The sequence below is a fragment of the Scyliorhinus torazame genome, chromosome 8 (assembly GCF_047496885.1).
Source record: "Scyliorhinus torazame isolate Kashiwa2021f chromosome 8, sScyTor2.1, whole genome shotgun sequence".
NCBI classification, from domain to species: Eukaryota; Metazoa; Chordata; class Chondrichthyes; order Carcharhiniformes; family Scyliorhinidae; genus Scyliorhinus; species Scyliorhinus torazame.
In genome coordinates, this window is record NC_092714.1 from 67,848,582 (window position 1) to 67,863,761 (window position 15,180).

The 15,180-nt window shown below is 47.6% G+C and overlaps 1 protein-coding gene across 2 annotated transcripts in view; it reads right to left on the reverse strand.

Annotated features, from left to right (window-relative positions):
- ttf2 (transcription termination factor, RNA polymerase II) overlaps positions 1-13,100 on the reverse strand; it is a 72,895-nt gene extending 59,795 nt beyond the window's left edge. For both annotated transcript variants that reach the window (XM_072513780.1, XM_072513779.1), the window contains exons 1-3: positions 13,004-13,100; positions 7,222-7,333; positions 589-675 (exon numbers count right to left, since the gene is read on the reverse strand). In XM_072513780.1, the coding sequence (XP_072369881.1) occupies positions 589-675; positions 7,222-7,333; positions 13,004-13,100 (296 nt within the window). The remainder of the gene's footprint in view (positions 1-588; positions 676-7,221; positions 7,334-13,003) is intronic.
- Between the last annotated feature and the right edge of the window lie 2,080 nt (positions 13,101-15,180).

Genomic DNA, 15,180 nt, shown 5'->3' on the forward strand with positions numbered 1-15,180 from the left:
AACCAGTCGTGATGATCATGTGCAGGTGTGTCAACGTGAGTATAGCCCTCGGGTGGTGAGGGACATGGCCAGGTGGGCACTGCCAGGATGGCACTCCATGGGGTGGGCCCTTGGGGGAAGCCCCATTGAGGGGTTCCCCTTATGTGTGGTGAAGGCGATAATTGTTTGGGGGGTTGTCCGTTGTGCATGCATTGGGGTGGTGGGGGCAGACTGTGGAGGAGGGAGCCCCATCCCCCAGCTGCTATGTGAACATCGCCTGCACTCTTGAAATTGCACAGTCTGCGTAATCAGGCAAGAAAATGCATCTGTGACGCCCGATTCAGCGATCTGGAATTTTGGGAAAATTCAGCCCCTGGTTAAACAAGAAACTGCACCTCTTCTGCTGGCCTGCTAGGTAATTGTACCCCAGCCACAAGGTCAGGTAGCAAAACTATGAGAACTATTTGCACACTATCCCAACGTACAAAATGATGGTTCATCTGCCCCTCGGAATAAGAAACAAAACGGCATTCAGTACTTCATGGATTTCATGGTTCGATGTTAAAAATCAACTGGAGTTGCTTACAAAATAATAATAATAAATCTTACCGATAAAACTGGCTATCTGATTTTCGAGAGATGGCCTGAAGTTCTACAACTGAGCCTTCGTGTATCAGACAGTGAGACACAGGAATACTAGGAAAGAAAGACAAAAACACCAGTTACTGCAGAACACATGGCTATTAGAATAAACCTCAACAAAATGCCCGAGATGAAATTGAATAAAAATTTACATGGTCAGGCATTGCAATTGACCTCAGTGTCTTGGAACTGGGGAATGGGGTGGAGGTGGGGAAGGAAATCAGTTAAGGTTCTCACTGTTAACATCTATCCTGAATTTAAAAAATAAAAAATAATCTGCATCATCAGTTCAGCAAGGTAATCATGTTTATAAATGTCGGAGGGCAGCACGATGGCGCAGTGGTAGCACTGCAATCTCACGGCGCCAAGATCCCAGGTTCAATCCTGGCTCTGGGTCACTGTCCATGTGGAGTTTGCACATTCTCCTCACGTGGGTTTCGCCCCCACAACCCAAAGATGCGCAAGGTCGGTGGATTGGCCACGCTAAATGGCCCCTTAATTGGAAAAAATGAATTGGGTACTCTAAATTTTAAAAATAAAAAACAATTTTTAAAAAAAAATTATAAATATCTGACAGATATTCAATCTGCAGATTGATTATTTTTAGTAAAATTGTACATGCAGAACATTCATAATGTAAGCTTCACTATTTTTAAATATGAATTTTGATGCAACCATTGAATCTTCCAGATATTGGAACTGAGGATTCTGATCAGATTTTTAAAAAATATATATATTTATTCAATTTTCAACAAAACACTCCAAACAGAAAAAAAAAGAATAAAGCACAAAACAAGCAAAAATTATACATGAGATTTCCAACAAAATACAATAACCCCCATTTAACAAAATTAACATGCCAGTAAGGAAAAACGCCCCACTCTAATCTAAACAAAACAGAAAAACCAAACACCGGCATCTTTCGGCTCCTGCACTCCCAGCTCGTCCGGTACCCCAAATAATGCTAACCCCCAGCTCGGCTTGACCCGGGTGTTCACCACTTTGGACATAGTCCTCGCAAAGCCCCTCCAGCGCCGGGCATGTCCAGAACATATGGGCGTGATTTGCTGGGCTCCCCAAGCACCTCACACCTGTCCTCCACCCCAAAAAACCTACTCATCCTCGCCCCTGTCATATGCGCCCTATGGACTGTATTAGGCTGAGCCTGGCGCAAGAGGAAGAAGAATTAACCCTACTCAGGGCATCAGCCCCAGATCTTCATCCAGCTCCTCCCCCAGCTCCTCCCACTTACCCTTTAACTCCTCCACCGAGGCCTCCTCCGCCTCCTGCAGTTCCTGATAGATCGCCAAGACCTTGCCTTCTCCAACCCATACACCCGAAATCACCCGGTCCTGAATCCTTCGTGCTGGGAGCAGCGGAAGTTCCTCACCTGCCGTCTCACAAACGCCCTCACTTACATGTACCTAAAAGCATTCCTGGGAGGTAACCCAAATTTCTCCTCTAGTGCCCCTAGGCTCGAAAAGTCCCATTGATGAATAGGTCCCCTTTAATTCCTTTAATCCCTGCCCGATGACAGTTCAGAAACCCCCCATCCATCCTACCCGGAACGAACCTGTGGTTCTCTCATATCGGGGACCAGACCGAGGCCCCCACCTTGCCTCTACTGCCCCCAGATCTTCAGAGTCGCCAACACCACCGGACTCGTGGTGTACCTTGTCGGCAGAAGCGACAACGGTGCCGTCACCATCGCTCCCAGACTCGTACCCACACAAGACGTCACCTCTAGCCTCTTCCACGCCGCCCCCTCTCCCTCCATTACCCACTTACGGATCATCACCACATTAGCTGCCCAATAATAGGCACATAGATTCGACAGCGCCAACCCCCCCCCCCCGCCCCCCCCCCCCCCCCCCCCCGCCCTCCAAAACACCCTCTTCACCCTCAGGGTCTTATTCGCCCATACGAATCCCATAATACCCCTGCTTACCCGTTTTAAAAAAGCCTTGGGGATTAGGATGGGCAGGCACTAGAACACAAACAGGAACCTCAGGAGGACCGTCACATTAACCGACTGCACCCTACCCGTCAGGGAGAGTGGCAGCATATCCCATCTCTTGAAATCCTCCTCCATCTGTTACACCAACCGCGTCAAATTGAGCTTGTGCAGGGCCCCCAGCTCCTAGCTACCTGGATCCCCAGGTATCGGAAGTTCCTCTCCACCCGCTTTAGCGGTAGCTCGTCTATCCCCCTTCCCTGGTCCCCCGCATGCACCACAAAGAGCTCACTCTTCCCCACGTTGAGCTTATAGCCCGAGAAATCTCCAAACTTCCTAAGGATCCGCATAACCTCCGCCATCCCCTCCACTGGGTCCGCAACATATATCAACAAGTCATCAGCATATAACGACACCCGATCAAAGGCCTTCTCCGCGTCCATAGTCACCACTACCTCCGTTTCCCCCTCCACCGAGGGCATCATGATCACATTTAAGAGCCTCCGCACATTCGTGTTTAACTGCCTGCCCCTTAGAAACCCGGTCTGGTCCTCATGGATCACCCCCGGGACACAGTCCTCAATTGTCGTAACCAGAACCTCCGCCAACAATTTAGCGTCCACATTGAGGAGTGAAATTGGCCGATACGATCCACATTGCAATGGATCCTTGTCCCGCTTCAAAATCAACAAGGCCCGGGACATTGGCGGGGGCAGGGTCCCCTCCTCCCTCGCCTCATTAAAAGTTCTCACCAGCAGCGGGCCCAGCAGATCCACATACTTTCTGTAAAATTCAACCAGGAACCTGTCCGGCCCAGGGCCTGGCCCGCCTGCATGCTCCCCAATCCTTTAACCAGCTCCTCCAGCCCAATCGGCGCCCCCAACCCAACCACCTGCTCCTCCTCCACCCTCGGGAACCTCAGTTCGTCCAAAAATCGCCGCATCCCCTCCCACCCCTCCGGGGGCTCAGACCTATACAGATCCCCACAGAAGTCCCTAAATACCTTGTTTATTCTCACCGCACTCCGCACCGTATTCCCCCCTCCATCTCTATTTCCACCAATCTCCCTCGATGCCTCCCTGTTACGAAGCTGATAAGCAAGCATCAGGCTCGGCTTCTCCCCATACTCATACACCGCCCCCTGCATTTTCCTCCACTGTGCCTCTGCTTTTCCCGTGGTCAATAGATCAAATTCCATTTGGAGGTTTCGTCGCTCCCTAAGCAGCCCCTCCTCGGGAGCCTCTGCATAGCTCCTGTCCACCCTTAATATCTCACCCACCAATCTCTCCTTCTCCCTCCTCTCTCTCTTCTCCCTATGGGCCCTAATGGAAATTAGCTCTCCCCTAACCACCGCCTTCAGAGCCTCCCAGACTACACCCACCTGCACGTCCCCATTGTCGTTGGCCTCCATGTATCTTTGAATACACCCCGGATCCGCCCGCACACCTCTCATCTGCCAACAGTCCCACATCGAGGCGCCACAACGGGCGCTGGTGCCTCTCCTCCCCCAACTCCAGCTCCACACAATGCGGGGCGTGGTCCGAGATGGCTAAAGCCGAATATTCCGTTCCCTCTACTTTCGGGATTAGTGCCCTACTCATTGTAAAGAAATCTATCCGGGAATAGGCTTTATGGACGTGGTAGAAAAAATAAAATTCTCTGGCCACCGGCCTGGCAAACCTCCACGGATCCACTCCCACCATCTGGTCAATACACCCCCTGAGCACCTTGGCCGCAGCCGGTCTCATACCCGTCCTGGACCTGGAACGGTCCAGTGCTGGGTCCAGCACCGTGTTGAAGTTCCCCCCCCAATTATCAAGCTCCCTGCCTCCAGATCCAGGATCCGACCCAACATACGTTTCATAAATCCGGCATCATCCCAATTTGGGGCATATACGTTCACCAGTACCACCTGCATCCCCTGCAACCTACCACTCACCATCACGTATCGACCTCCATTATCCGCCACAATATTCATCGCCTCAAAGGACACCCGCTTCCCCACCAGTATCGCAACCCCTCTGTTCTTCACATCCAGCCCCGAGTGAAAGACCTGCCCTACCCATCCCTTCCTCAGCCTGACCTGCTCTGCCACCTTCAAGTGTGTCTCCTGGAGCATGACCACGTCTGCCTTCAGTCCCTTTAAGTGCGCGAACACCGGGGCCCTCTTGACCGGCCCATTCAGGCCCCTCACATTCCATTTTATCAGCCGGATCAGGGGGCTACTCACCCCCGCCGCCAACTAGCCATCCACTTTTTTAGGCCAGCCACGTGTCCGCGCCTCCCGCACCCACCAGTCCCCCAGGCGGCGGACCCCTGCCACGACTCCCTCTTCTACCTCCAGCTCCCCTTTGGCCAATACAGCAGCAACCCAGTTACCCCCCCCCCCCCAGCCAGATCACCGTCCAGCCATTTTGCTCCCCCCATTACCCTCCCGTAAGTCAGCTGACTCCTGCTGACCCCGGCCACTCCCGCCATTCCAACGACCCCCCAGTGTGGGAATCCCCCCGCCTCCCCCTGTCGATCAATGTGTGCTCTCCTCCAGCACCACCCTTCCCCCCAGGCCCTGCCCCTCCCTTCCTTAGCACAGGAAAAAGCCCGTGCTTTCCATCCGAGCCGGCCCAGCCCCTATGGCACAGCTCCCTTTTGTGCGACCTCACACCAGCTCCCAAACCCCGGGCTTCCAACCCCCACTTCATCAGCGGGGACCTGCCCCTACAGTACCGGCGCCCACACTCTCACACAGCCTTCACATCATATCCACTCACCCCTTCCCATTTCCCCTCTTCCCAACCCGAAACCAGAAGAACAACACCCCCCAAAATACAGTAAACACCCCCCCTCCCACAACAAACCCTCAGTTCGAGTCCAGCTTTTCAGTCTGAATAAAGGTCCACGCCTCATCTGGCATCTCAAAATAGTGGTGACGGTCCTGAAACGTGACCCACAATCGCGCTGGCTGCAGCATTCCAAACTTCACCCCCTTCCTATGGAGAACCGCCTTGGCCCGATTAAAACCAGCACTCTTCTTGGCCACCTCCGCACTCCAGTCCTGGTAGACACGGATCTCCGTATTCTCCCACCTGCTACTCCGTTCTTTCTTCGCCCATCTCAGGACGTACTCTCTGTCCATAAAGCGGTGGAACCTCACCACTACAGCCCTTGGCGGCTCGTTGGCTTTAGGCCTCCTTGCCAGGACTCGATGAGCCCCATCCAGCTCCAGGGGCCTCGGGAAAGATCCCGCACCCATCAGCGTGTTGAGCATTGTAACTACATATGCCCCAGCGTCGGACCCCTCCACTCCTTCAGGGAGACCCAGAATCCGAAGATTCTTCCTCCTTGACCTGTTCTCCAGGTCCTCAAACTTCTCCTGCCACTTCTTGTGTAGCGCCTCGACCTTCACTGCCAGGCCCAAAATCTTGTCCTCGTTCTCGGGGGCCTTCTGCCGCACCTCTCGAATCGCCGCCCCTTGGGCCTCCACCAGCTTTTCGATCGACACCTTCATTGGCGCCAGCATTTCTGCTCTCAGCTCCGCAAAGCAGTTTCTAAGGAACTCTTGCTACTCCCGCGCCCACTGCGCCCATGCTGCTTGAGCTCCACCCGCTGCCATCTTGCTTTTCCTCCCCCGCTCTCTTCGCTGCTCCAAAACCACTTTTTTGATCGCTCCACTCCTGATCCACTCCATACAGGGCTGGGGGAACCTTACTATCATCTTCCCGGACTGGGAACCGTCGTACAAGTGCCGCTGGGGCTCCTCAATAGGGCCCAAAAGTCCGTTCTTGGTGGGAGCTGCCGAACATGCGACCTACCTAGGCATAGCCGCAACCGGAATCCCCGATCCTGATCAGATTTAACATGTATTTGGTGTAGTTTGCAAAATGATATTCAGTTAACTACAAAGAGTAAGGGAGGGGATTAATTAATAATGCAAGTCAATTGTTCTAATCTAAATGGCAATTTAACCAGCTTCTAGATGAAGTCTTGACTTCTGTCAACCAGTATGTTCTGTATTTCCTGGTACACGGTCAGCAGTTTCCTTTAGTAGTCTAGGTCCGTGAAGTCAACACCTGAGCTTCTATAGCAGGTTTTGGATCTCATCATCTGGCGAGCAACTGTTGTGCTGCCCTATCCCCAACTCTTATTCTTGCACACTTCTGCCCAATACAATTTTTAATTCCAGATTTTTACTGAATTTGAATTTCACTAGCTGCTTTTCTGGGATTCAAACCCCGATTTCCAGCGCACATGTGGTAGATAATGTGCACACAGCAAGCTGGCACAAACATCAATGTGATAAATGACCAGTTAATTGGTTTACTATGGGTGTTGGTTAAAGGGAGACTATATTCTAAACTCTACTGGACCTTGAAAGATTTTCAGATCTCTTCCATTGGCACAAAATGATTTGAACAATAACATTTAGTTATGAGGTACTTAAAGTCACTAGGTTTCCCGTTAACACATGTGTCACCGCCCTTTCGTCAATTTTCAGCAATCCCTCCAACTCCATATTGAGTTTGGCACCAAATGTTTCCAACCGGATTCAAAAGCTTGCACCTTAGACTAAATGTTCCAACACAAAAAATTCCCAGCAAGACATTGCTACTTCCTCCGCTACATTGTGATGCAGAACAAGCAATACGTACTCAGCTAGCTGTGTGAATGCACATGGTGAACTACCTCGGTTTCCACAGACATAGAAGCTCTTTCCTTTGGTTGCTCCATCTCTCACACCTGTCTTCAGGAAACAGGGTATTCCTGTAGGACAGACAATCAATAAAAAAAGTTTAGATGAAGAAATAAAAATAAGGAAGACTCATATTCATATGCACCTGTCATACGTTCAGGGCTTCAGCTTTTGAAGTGTACTCACTAGTGTAATGTAGGAGGTATGGCAGTCAATCTGTTCACTGAAAACTTTAACAAACAGCGATTAAATAAATAACTAGACTACCTGCTTTAGATGTTGGTTCAGGAATAAATGTTAGCCAGCACATCAGCAGAACTCTCTTGCTCTTCTGCGAATAATGCAAGTGATCTTTTATGTCCACATGAAGGGCGGGCTTGATTTATCATCTCATCCAGATGGCCCCTCCAATAGCGTACCACTGAGTACTGAACTGAAGAATGTGCCTTTAAAACATTCACTCCATTTGAAAATACATATATCCACTATTTATCCAGTCCATCTCACCTATGGACGTATTAATCATACAAAAATAAAAGCAAAATACTGCAGATGCTGGAAAGCCAAAGTAAAACCAGAAAATGCTGGAAACTGTCAACAAGCCAGGCACCATTCATGAAATGCTCATTCTGGTGAAAGGTCTGAGTGTATCCAGCACTTTCTGTTTTGACTGCATTTATTGTGAACAAGGCAGCTTCACAGACAAGAAATTAACTGGCAACTACAAATGTTTTGTATCGGGGACAGCACGGTGACGCAGTGGTTAACATTGCTGCTTCATGGCGCCGAGGTCCCAGGTTCGATCCCGGCTCTGGGTCACTGTCCGTGTTTACATGCGTTTCATCCCCACAAACTAAAGATGTGCAGGATAACTGGATTGGCCGCGTTAAAGTGCCCCATAATTGGAAAAATGAATTGGGTACTCTCAATTTAAAAAACCCAAATGTTTTGTATTTCTTCCAGGTTTTCAACATGTAAGGTTTTTTTTTACTACAATTTGACAGCAAAGGTTTGATAGAAAGTGTAAGGTGTGACAGGTGTTAACTTTGCAACGTCTTGGGGGTTAGGAGCAAGGGAAGATGGATTTGTAGCTGAGTAGCACACCCATATTGTATTGGAACCAGAAAGTGCTTGCATTTTCACTGAGCCTTTCATGTGCCCGCGCCACAGCTAATGCATTACTTTTGAAGAAGCCATCAGAGCTGTTACGTAACAACCTCTGACAGATCGTACACATAGAAAGTGAATAACTGGTTCATCTATTTTGTGATGGTGCTGGTAGTTGAGGAAAGAGAGTTGGCCAACACATGGGAGAATTCAAATCAAAAGAGAAAATGTTGGACATGTTCAGCAGGTCTGACAGCATCTGTGGAGAGAGAAACAAAGCTAGTGTTTCAGGTCTGAGACCATGCTTGAAAACTGGGATATGTAATCATAAGCAAGTGGAAGGAAGCATGGTAAGAAAAAGAACAAAGAGCAAGGTCTATAATGAGATGGATAGCAGGAAAACGTCAAAAAGGTAAAAATAGTATATGGCTGCAAGGCCAAAGCAAATAGCAATGGCACAAGTAAAAGGAAGAAAAGATATGTCTCCAGACGTGAATGGAAGAATCATGAGCAACTTCTATCCAAAAGCAAAACAATGTTAACACAAGTGAAAAACAAAAATGGAAACAAAGTAGGGACAGGGGTTACAATCTACAACTGTTGAACTCCTCTTTGAGTACAGAAGATTGTAAAGTGCCCAGGTGAATGATGAAGTGCTGCTCCCGAGCTTACAATTAACTTCACTGGAACACTGGAGGAGACTGAGGACAGTAGAAGCAAATTAGGTAATTCAAAGGACAGGGTGACTGGAAATTTTGGGTGATGCTTGTGAACTGAGAAAATGCCATCAAATCTGCATTTGATCTCCGCAACATCAAGGATACTACGTTGTGAGCAACAATATATACCAAATTATAAATACAAGTACATCGTCATTTCACTTGGAAGGAGTATTTGGGGACATGGTTGGCAAGAAGGGGAGGTTAATCGGCAAATTTTGCATCTCCAACATTTGCAAAGGAAGTTGCTGTAGGAAGAGGAGGTGGTGATTGAGGAGTGGACCAGGGCGTTGCAGAGGAAATGGTCTTAATCTGCATATTGATTGGTTTAACCAGGTTGGTAAAGGCAGCCTTGAGGAGGAGTTTATAGAATGTGCCCGGGATAATTTCCTGGAACAGTATGTAATGGAACCTACAAGGGAACAAGCGGTCCTAGATCTGGTCCTGTGTAATGAGGCAGGATTGATTAATGATCTCATAGTTCGGGATCCTCTTGGAAGGAGCGACCACAATATGGTGGAATTTAAAATACAGTTGGAGGATGACAAGGTAAAATCAAACACTAGTGTTTTGTGCTTAAACAAAGGCGATTACAATGGGATGAGAGAAGAACTAGCTAAGGTAGACTGGGAGCAAAGACTTCATGGTGAAGCAGTTGAGGAACAGTGGAGAACCTTCCGAGCGATCTTTCACAGTATTCAGAAAAGGTTCATACCGACAAAAAAGAAAGACGGTAGAAAGGGGAAAAATCGACCGTGGATATCTAAGGAGGTGAGGGAGAGTATCAAATTGAAGGAAAAAACATACAAAGTGGCAAAAATTAGTGGGAGACTAGAGGACTGGGAAGTCTTTAGGGGACAACAGAAAGCTACTAAAAAAGCCATAAAGAAGAGTAAGGTAGACTATGAAAGTAAACTGGCTCAGAACATAAAAGGAGATAGTAAAAGCTTCTACAAATATAGAAGACAAAAAAGAGTGGCTAAGGTAAATATTGGTCCTTTGGAAGATGAGAAGGGAGATTTAATAATAGGAGACGGGGAAATGGCTGAGGAGCTGAACAGGTTTTTTGGGTCAGTCTTCACAGTGGAGGACACAAATAACATGCCAGTGACTGATGGAAATAAGGATATGATAGGTGAGGACCTTGATATGATTGTAATCACTAAGGAGGCAGTATTGGGCAAGCTAATGGGGCTAAAGGTAGACAAGTCTCCTGGCCCTGATGGGATGCATCCCAGAGTGTTAAAAGAGACGGCGAGGGAAATTGTAAACGTACTAGTGATAATTTATCAAAATTCACTAGACTCTGGGGTGGTCCCAGAGGATTGGAAAGTAGCAAACGTGACACCACTGTTTAAAAAAGGAGGTCGGCAGAAAGCGGGCAATTATAGGCCGGTAAGCTTAACTTTGGTTGCAGGGAAAATGCTGGAATCTATCATTAAGGAGGAAATAGCAAGGCACCTGGAGGGAAATTGTCCCATTGGGCAGACGCAGCATGGGTTCACAAAGGGTAGTTTGTGTCTGACTAATTTGGTAGAATTTTTTGAGGACGTTACCAGTGCAATAGATAACGGGGAGCCAATGGATGCGGTATATCTGGATTTCCAGAAAACTTTTGACAAGGTGCCACACAAAAGGTTGCTGCATAAACTAAAGATGCATGGCATTGAGGGTAGGGTGGTAGCATGGGTAGAGGATTGGTTAACTAACAGAAAGCAGAGAGTGGGGATAAATGGGTGTTTCTCTGGTTGGCAACCTGTAACTAGTGGGGTCCCTCAGGATCAGCGTTGGGCCCGCAGTTGTTCACAATTTACATAGACGATTTGGAGTTGGGGACCAAGTGCAATGTGTCAAAGTTTGCAGATGACACTAAGATGAGTGGTAAAGCAAAAAGGGCAGAGGATACCGGAAGTCTGCAGAAGGATTTGGATAGGTTAGGTGAATGGGCTAGGGTCTGGCAGATGGAATTCAATGTTGCCAAGTGTGAGGCTATCCATTTTGGGAGGAATAACAGCAGAATGGATTATTATTTAAACGGTAAGATGTTAAAACATGCTGCTGTGCAGAGGGACCTGGGTGTGCTGGTGCACGAGTCGCAAAAAGTTGGTGTGCAGGTGCAACAGGTGATTAAGAAAGCTAATCGAGTTTTGTCTTTCATTGCTAGAGGGATGGAGTTCAAGACTAGTGAGGTTATGCTGCAATTGTATAGGGTGTTGGTGAGGCCGCATCTGGAGTATTGTGTTCAGTTTTGGTCTCCTTACCTGAGAAAGGACATATTGGCACTGGAGGGAGTGCAGAGGAGATTCACTAGGTTGATCCCAGAGTTGAGGGGATTAGATTATGATGAGAGGTTGAGTAGACTGGGACTGTACTCATTGGAGTTTAGAAGGATGCGGGGGGATCTTATTGAGACATATAAAATTATGAAGGGAATAGATAGGATAGATGCGGGCAGGTTATTTCCACTGGTCGGGGAAAGCAGAACTAGGGGGCATAGCCTCAAAATAAGGGGAGGTAGATTTAGGACGGAGTGTAGGAGGAACTTCTTCACCCAAAGGGTTGTGAATCTCTGGAATTCATTGCCCAGTGAAGCAGTTGAGGCTCCTTCTTTAAACATTTTTAAGAAAAAGATAGATGCCTTTCTAAAGAATAAAGGGATTCGGGGATATGGTGTATGGGCCAGAGAGTGGAGCTGAGTCCACAAAGATCAGCCATGATCTCATTAAATGGCGGAGCAGGCTCGAGGGGCCAGATGGCCTACTCCTGTTCCTAGTTCTTATGTCTCCACAAAATGCTGAAAGCAAACAGGAAGATATGTTTGGTGGTGACAGCACTCTGGAGGATGATCCATTGAATGTGGAGGCTGGTAAAGACAACATAATCAATGGCCAGAGGACAGAGATGAATGGTAAAAAAAACCACAGCAACCTGTTGAAAAATATATTCGTGCAGAGAGCGCAAGATGTGGAATGCACTACCAGAGAATGTGGCAGAGGCAGGTTCAATCAGGGCTTTCAAAACAATTGGGTGAACACCTGAAGGGTAAAGAAAATTGCAGGGCAGGGGGGGGGGGGGGGGGAGAGAGAAAATAAAGACCGGATTAACTGCGATGGTGTTGCAAGGAAATAATTAGCGGGAGCGCAACAGGCCAAATGACCTCCAGTGCTGTCGCCATTCTATACCATCAGGTTTCTGGGAAGACTCCCTGTTTTTGAAGTAAGAAGTCTTACAACACCAGGTTAAAGTCCAACAGGTTTGTTTTGAATCACTAGCTTTCAGAGCACTGCTCCTTCCTCAGGTGAAAGGAACCTGAGGAAGGAGCAGTGCTCCAAAAGCTAGTGATTCAAAACAAACCTGTTGGACTTTAACCTGGCGTTGTAAGACTTCTTACTGTGCTCACCCCAGTCCAACGCTGGCATCGCCACATCATGTCTTTTTGAAAATATGGTCATAGCTGGAGTAGGAAAAACGGTAGGGTAATTGATCTTCAACATTTAATAAGAACATTGGAAGTGATGACTTGCAGTTTGGCACATTTTGTAGCCGTGAAAAGGATGTGTATGAATGTAATCTCTCCCCCTGTGATGTTTGAAACTAAAGGGGGACAATAATATCAGTCCCCTCAGGGACAATGCCCGGGGAGGGGGAAGGGGGAACGGAATCTCGTCTCTGCCTGCAGCACCAACATTCCAACTGCGCGCGACTCTCCTTATTGTCACAGCCCCACGTGGGAAACAGCCTCCACACCCTGATTGGTCTAAAGCCCACAGCTCCTCCTGATTGGTCACTCCATCGACCAGTTAAATACCTCACAACCAGAAACGCGGTCAAGCCTCCGACGGGATTCATTCTAATTGGTCTCAAGTTACAGCATACGCATATTTCCAATAGCAGTTTGGGAATATTCAACCATACCGTGCTCCTCACACAACACCTTCTCCATTTCACTCTGGTTACCGGCCTGGCGCACCACCGTTTGCCCTGCCTCCGGGTGATCCCCGCCCACCATCATCACGTGCCACCAGACGCCGATGACGCTCTTCCGTCTCATCCAACCAGAGACACGGGTCACATCCGGGCACCATCATTTCAAATTCTCAACGGTTAACGGACAGGCGCAGGCGCTAATCCTAATGCGAGTTGCTGAACCAGGATGTGGCGATGCCGGCGTTGGACTGGGGTGAGCACCGTAAGAAGTCTTACAACGCCAGGTTAAAGTCCAACAGGTTTGTTTTAAACACTAGCTTTCAGAGCGCTGCTCCTTCCTCAGGTGAAGGAGCGGCGCTCCGAAAGCTAGTGTTTGAAACAAACCTGTTGGACTTTAACCTGGTGTTGTTAGACTTCTTACTGAGCTGCTTTACGGGAGGGGCTTTCACCGTGGGACAGTGGGTAGCACCGCTGCGTTAGGGACCGGGATTCAATTCCAGCCTCTGGTAACTATGTGGAGTTTTTAAGTGTCTAGGTTTCCTCCCACAGTCCAGAGATGTGCAGCTTGGGTGGATTGGACATGCTAAATGGGCAGCACAGTGGTTAGCACTGTTGCTTCACAGAGCCAGGCTCCCAGGTTTGATTCCCAGCTTGGGTCACTGTCTGTGTGGAGTCTGCACATTCTCCCTGTGTCTGTGTCGGTTTCCTCCGGGTGCTCCGGTTTCCTCCCACAAGTCCTGAAGATGGGCTGTTAGGTAAATTGGACATTCTGAATTCTCCCCCTGTACCCGAACGGGTGCTGGAATATGGTGCCTAGGGGCTTTTCTTTGAACACAGGGTGGTGAATGTGATTGTGGTGGTCAAGCTGCCAAGACCCTTGGGCCATTGCAGTGTTAATGTAAGCCTACTTGTGACCAAGATTATTATAAATTGCCCTTTAATATCCAAAAGGTTGGGGGGGATGTTGGGATTGGACCTAGTTAGGGTGCTCTTCCAGTGGGTTGGGATCATGAACTGGATTTAATTTCAATTTGAATTGGTTTTTGGAGCAAGCAAGGGTGGATTAAGGGCCTTCCCTGTCAACTCTGCACATTGGCTTTGTAACTGACAAAGGAATAAAACTTTACTAAAAAAATAAAGGGACAGTATGATTCGAATGGGCAGAGAGATTGTAGAACTCAAATTAGAGAAGGATCTGGGTGCCCAGCACATGAATCACAAAAGTTGGTACACCGATGCAGCAAGTGACCCTGGAGGCAAATTGGATGTATTTTGTTATGGGCCAGGGTTTAGAAAACACCAAAGTATATGATGGAGTTCTCCTGACCTACAACTGTTTATAGATTTTGGTTGTGGGGAGCACAAGGGCCTACCTTTCAGGTGTTATTCAACAGGCCATAAGCACCTTCAATCAAAAGCAAAGTTTATTCTACAAATTCAGTTAACATTGTTATAAACACATAGTAAGCATTTTTATCAGCTACAAACATAAATACCACACACAGCTACAACCCTTAATAACTTTCCTTAACTGTTTCAATTAAGTAACACGATCCATAAGCCAGGAAACCCTTTAACCAAAACAGGTTTGAATTCCTCCCAGAAAACAGTTTTTACTTTGAAGTTATCAAGTGATCTGGAGACGCTCTTTAACATGCAGAGAGAGACAGACAAGTCAGACTTCTCTGACTCCAGCTTCCAAGTATGTAAATGAAAATAAAACTAGAGCCACAGCCAGCTCCCAGCTCAAAAATGAAACCAGAAACTTAGAGCCACAGTCCAGCTCCACTCACACAATGGCGTTGCTGAAGCCATTTAATAATACAAAACATTTTTTAAAGGGACACTCCCATGACACCTCCCCGCAAGAAAAAAAAAATAAACCATCAACTTCAAAGATGGTTTCATTTTTCACCTTTTCACTTTACTTTAAGAAAAATTGACAATAAATATACTATTTTTAAACAAAAACAAAACAGGCAATCATTAACAATAACACAGTCCATTTTACTTCGCCCACGATTGAACCTGTTTCTCTTCATCACATTCGTTACAAAGCATCGGCTATCACATTTTCTCATCCTGCCACATGTATAATTTTTTAATGAAATGGATGTAACAATACACTCCATCGAAACAGTCTGGCATTGTTATTCCTGAATCAC